This window comes from Lolium rigidum, chromosome 1 (genome assembly GCF_022539505.1).
Source record: "Lolium rigidum isolate FL_2022 chromosome 1, APGP_CSIRO_Lrig_0.1, whole genome shotgun sequence".
Classification (NCBI taxonomy): Eukaryota; Viridiplantae; Streptophyta; class Magnoliopsida; order Poales; family Poaceae; genus Lolium; species Lolium rigidum.
In genome coordinates this window covers 321,342,072-321,347,682 of record NC_061508.1, presented here as the reverse complement: position 1 = coordinate 321,347,682, position 5,611 = coordinate 321,342,072, and the positions used below count along the sequence as shown (strand labels likewise).

At 45.9% G+C, this 5,611-nt stretch overlaps 1 protein-coding gene across 2 annotated transcripts; it reads left to right on the top strand.

Annotated features, from left to right (window-relative positions):
• Positions 1–264: 264 nt before the first annotated feature.
• LOC124684270 (probable inorganic phosphate transporter 1-8) lies at positions 265–2,338 on the top strand. Of its 2 annotated transcripts, XM_047218620.1 has the most exons (3): positions 265–273; positions 427–549; positions 863–2,338. In XM_047218620.1, the coding sequence occupies exons 1-3, from the start codon at positions 265–267 to the stop codon at positions 2,336–2,338; spliced, it is 1,608 nt and encodes a 535-aa protein (XP_047074576.1). The 2 variants fall into 2 exon arrangements, with proteins under 2 accessions (XP_047074576.1, XP_047074575.1); XM_047218619.1 differs by lacking the exon at positions 265–273 and having other exon boundaries at positions 409–549.
• The last annotated feature ends 3,273 nt before the right edge of the window (positions 2,339–5,611 follow it).

Here is a 5,611-nt window from a genome sequence, read left to right as displayed (position 1 = left end):
TTGGTGTTATTGTTTATAAGCCGAATTGTCTTAAGAAAACTTATTACCGTATAAATCTCATTTGTCAGAAACGAATAATGCCAAATAGTATGAAATTTCGTACTTATATCCGCTTTAGCCTTCAGAAACCTTTCCCAATCAATTATCTAAACCATCTTCGATCCTTATTGACGATTTATATCTACGAACGGTACTGCGTACCGTTATGTCCTTGTCAACGATCGAGCATGGAAAATCTTCAGGATGGCTACAGCAGTTTAAACTATGGCAGGGGTACCATTAGCTGCTGAGCTGCGCCTGGCTATTTATACCCGCAGCTGCAGCCTCAGATAATCACACAACAAAGGCCAACTCGTCTTCTACTCTCATATCGCGGCGGCCAAACGTCTCTCGACTGTGCAGCAAGCAATGGCGCGGTCGGAGCAGCAAGGGCTGCAGGTGTTGAGCGCGCTGGACGCGGCCAAGACGCAGTGGTATCACTTCACGGCCATCGTCGTCGCCGGCATGGGCTTCTTCACCGACGCCTACGATCTCTTCTGCATCTCCCTCGTCACCAAGCTGCTCGGCGATGGACTCTCTACGGCGATGGACTCTCTACGGCGGATGCATACGGACCTGGCGGTGTCGATGGGCTCCTGATGTCGCCATGTCTTCTTCTCCGTCATGTACCTGGGGGATGGTGTTTGATGCTATGTATGAACCTGTTATCAGTCTGCTATTCGCATCTTGAGCTTTAGACTTTGTTAGGTCTGGGGACCTTGTACGCTGATTATGTGCTATGTGGGAGCGATGGCTCGTTATGTATCCCAACTATGTATGGTTATGTTGCTTTATTAATTTAAAGCAGGGCTAAGGCCTTCAGTTTAAAAAAACCAAGCTGCTCGGCCGGATATACTATACCGACCTGTCACATCCCAACCCCGGGACCCTGCCTCCCGGCGTAGCCGCGGCCGTCAACGGCGTGGCTTTCTGTGGCACGCTCTCCGGCCAGCTCTTCTTCGGATGGCTCGGCGACAAGCTCGGCCGCAAGAGTGTCTACGGGATGACGCTAATGGTCATGGTCATCTGCTCCATCGGGTCGGGCCTCTCCTTCGCGCACACCCCGACGAGCGTCATGGCCACGCTCTGCTTCTTCCGCTTCTGGCTCGGCTTCGGCATCGGCGGCGACTACCCGCTGTCGGCCACCATCATGTCCGAGTACGCCAACAAGAAGACCCGCGGCGCATTCATCGCTGCAGTGTTCGCCATGCAGGGCTTCGGCATCCTCGCCGGCGGTATCGTGACACTCATAGTCTCCGCTGCCTTCCGTGCCGGATTCCCGAAACCAGCCTACCAGGACGACGCCGCCGGGTCCATAGGGACAGAAGCCGACTTCGTGTGGCGCCTCATCCTGATGCTCGGCGCCGTGCCGGCTCTGCTCACCTACTACTGGCGTATGAAGATGCCAGAGACCGCACGCTACACCGCCCTCGTCGCCAAGAATGCCAAGCTAGCGGCGTCCGACATGTCCAAGGTGCTGCAGGTGCAGCTCGAGGATGAGACGGAGAAGATGGAGGAGATGGTCAGCCGTGGCAGCAACGACTTCGGCCTCTTCTCCTCGCAGTTCGCGCGACGCCACGGCCTCCACCTCCTCGGCACGGCCAGCACGTGGTTCCTCCTCGACATCGCCTTCTACAGCCAGAACCTGTTCCAGAAGGACATCTTCACCGCCATCAACTGGATCCACAAGGCCCGCACCATGAGCGCGCTCGACGAGGTGTTCCGCATCTCCCGCGCGCAGACGCTTCTTGCGCTCTGCGGCACCGTGCCTGGCTACTGGTTCACCGTCTTCCTCATCGACGTCGTTGGCCGCTTCAAAATCCAGCTCATGGGATTCTTCATGATGACCGTCTTCATGCTCGGCCTCGCCGTCCCCTACCACCACTGGACGACGCCCGGCAACCAGGTCGGCTTTGTGATCATGTACGGCTTCACCTTCTTCTTCGCCAACTTCGGGCCCAACGCAACCACGTTCGTCGTGCCGGCAGAGATATTCCCGGCGAGGCTGCGATCGACGTGCCACGGGATCTCAGCCGCTTGCGGGAAGGCCGGAGCCATGATCGGGGCCTTCGGGTTCCTCTACGCCGCGCAGGACCCGCACAAGCCGGACGCCGGATACAAGGCCGGGATCGGCATCCGTAACTCGCTCTTCGTCCTCGCCGGAATCAACCTGCTCGGGTTCGCCTTCACATTCCTCGTGCCCGAGGCCAACGGAAAGTCGCTCGAGGAGATGTCCGGCGAGGCCCAGGACAACGACGACGCGGCACGCGGGTCCAAAGTGCAGCCATCGATGGCGTAGACCGGCCGTACGTGAGAAACTGAGTGAGAAGTCGATCATCTTTGGAATTTGGACATGTTCCCGCTTCTTTGTGCATTAAGTCAAGGTTGTGTGCTTTGTTTCGTGATACATGTACGATTTGGTTTTTTTTTCGACGGATTATATATGTAATATGTATGCATAATATAATACTCCCTCTTTTCCCTAAAAAAGTTTTAAATTTTTTCTAGATACAATATATCTATAACTAAAATGTGCCTATATAACTCCGTATCTAGATAAAGTTGAGTAGTTTTTTTAAGAAATTGAGGGAGTATATTTTTTTTTCCGAAAATGGGCACTTTATTACTTTAAGCAATAGACCCGGCCTCTGCATAGCTAGGATGCACACAGCCGTACAAATATCTGTTACAAAACACGAAGCCATCCGACGGTAAAAATCCAAAGTTCTCGATAAAAAAAACTAGCTAGGTGGATCAAGGCGAAGATCACGCTGCCACCCATGTCGGGAAAAAATATCCCTCGCCGTATCCTCCAACCGTGAAGACACCTCCATAAAGAGGTCTCGATGCTCCATCCGCTGAAGAGGCACCCATGAGCGAAGCGTAGCTGTGCATCGGTATATGACCTGCATAAGAGAGGAAGAAATATTATTGAAAATCTTGTCATTTCTACATAGCCAGAGCGACCAAATAATGGCAATCGCTCCCATCCTAATCCTAATAAGACGCTTAAACCTAACACCCACACCATTGAGCCAATTACCAAATATATTGGCAACACTATGTGGTGGGTATAAGGTAGACCCTATTTGGACAGCTGACCATATAGACCTAGCAAACTTACACTGGAAGAACAAGTGTTTAATAGTCTTGTCTTGGTGACAGAAAACACACTTTTTACTTCCATGCCAGTTGTGTTTGGCAAGATTATCTCTAGTGAGGATGACCCCACGACGAAGATACCATGCAAACACTTTTGTTTTTAGCGGTATCTTCATCTTCCAAATTTTAGAATTATTATCGACTGGAATATCAGGCTGAACCAAAGCATTGTTCATGGAAGCCACAGAGAATGAACCATTTGCGGTGAGGTTCCAGCGAAACACATCTGACCCATGCGTCAATTGAACTAGTTCAAGACGTTGTAGCAATTCATGCCAGGAGATTTGTCTAGGTCCGATGAGGGTTCTTCTGAACATCACATTCGGTGGGAAAGTTTCCAACACCTTAGCGATAGTATCATTTTTGTGGCGGACAATATTGTACAATGCCGGATATTGTTCTCGGAGCGTGGCATTGCCAAGCCATTTATCCTCCTAAAAATGAATTTCTGATCCATCCCTAATAGAGAAAGATCCATATGGAAAGAAATACTTCTTTGTATCCATAAGGCCTGCCCAAAAGTGTGAATCTCCTGGTTTCCAAAGAACCTGAGATAGAGCCTTTGAGCCAATGTACTTTCTCTTGAGGGGTGTTTGCCAAACTCCCTCCTCGGTAAGTAGCTTAGAGAGTCATTTACCAAGTAAGGCCCTATTCTTGACCTGGAGATCTTGGATGCCCAGTCCTCCATGGTCTTTGGGGCGGCAAAGCACACTCCACTTAGCCAATCGATATTTACGCTTCTCACTATCCCCTTGCCAGAAGAATCTAGATCGGAAATAATCCAATCGTTTTAAGACCCCTCTAGGAAGTTGGAAGAAAGATATCATTTACAGTACCATATTACTTAGTACCGCGTTTATGAGAACTAATCTTCATCCCAAGGATACTAATCTTCCTCCCAATTGAGGGAGTATATGTGCACGTATATATTACAATGTGTAAATTATAATGTGTTGCTACATCTGGTTTGCATTTTTTTAAAAAAAACTATAATTGCTTTCGGAACACAATTGTAATTAGAGCTTACTGATCGCTACGATTCATAGAAATGCAAGTGGATCAGAGTTAGGGTCCTTTACCCTTTTCATAAAAATAAATTAAAATGATGATGTCACAAAGAAGTTCTTGCACTTTATTGAACTAAAAAAATAGGGTAGAGGGTACATGGTAGGCCACTTCAATCTATAGATGTTGCGCAGAAGATTTGTTATTTAGTTATTGGATTGGTCTGATTTTGATCATTTGCTACATGGTGGGCTCAATACATGTGGGCTTTTATAGTTTGTGCCATACTATTTTTTCTTTTGTTTTACCTTATTTTGGGGAGCGCTAGGAATCCGAAGCTGACTTTGTTCTGCCGGACCACTATTTAGCCTATGATTAGAAGAAGTGTGGCCGCCATATTTTCAACAAGGTCAACATATTTCTTTCTTTTATTTAAGGACATAACTGCATGCCTGTTTAAACTGCTTCTGTAATGCTAAAAGAAATTGCTTCCGTAATTCCGATCAATTAAAAATCCTTCTATTTTAGGGTAATAATAATATGGGAAATTATTTGATGTTTCTAACAAATAATATATAGCAAATTGGTTAAGTGTTCCTCTATTGCGGCAACATTTGTTTGTGCCAAGGAACATTGTTTTGTGCCATGGGAACAATGTTTTCCATTAATGGAAGCACATATTTTTTTTGAGGAAAATATCCTTGCTAGTGTGAACTGTTTTTTGATTCCTACTAATAATATTTTTCGTTTGTTGTCGGCTAGATTGCATCCAAGACAATTCGAGGCGGTTACTTTCTATTATTTTATTTTGATCGTAGGAAATATGAAACAAATATTCATTGCTTCCAATAGAGAATATAATTTGCTTACAAACAAAATAGTGTTTGCTTCCAATGTAGCGAACATTATGTTTCCATCAACATTGGTTCCATAAGAGCATATAATTTGCTTCCAAAGGAAACAATACTTCGAATGTAACAAATATGTGTTCCTATCGTCACTTACTCGAGGATATATTTTTCTACCAAATAGAATAGCTTTTGCTTCCACTAATATCATATAATTTGCTTCCAAAGGAAACAATACTTCGAATGTAACAAATATGTGTTCCTATCATCATTGCTTACTCGAGGATATATTTTTCTACCAAATAGAATAGCTTTTGCTTCCACTAATATCATATAATTTGCTTCCAAAGGAAACAATACTTAGAATGTAACAAATATGTGTTACTATCATCATTGCTTACTTGAGGCTATATTTTTCTACCAAATAGAATAGCTTTTGCTTCCACTAATATCACAATATAAGAATCAATCACTGTGTTTGTGTCGTCTAGCTAGCACAATTCTCGCCGTGCACCTACCATTGCAATGACACATCCTCGTTGATGGGAAACATCATT

What these genes read in the sequence shown, in the direction of transcription:
- LOC124684270 (XM_047218619.1), top strand. Translation starts at nt 409, where the DNA reads ATGGCGCGGTCGGAGCAGCAAGGGCTGCAGGTGTTGAGCGCGCTGGAC. An exon ending in ATCTCTTCTGCATCTCCCTC is followed by an intron (nt 550 to 862) that starts GTCACCAAGCTG and finishes TAAGGCCTTCAG; the next exon opens with TTTAAAAAAACCAAGCTGCT.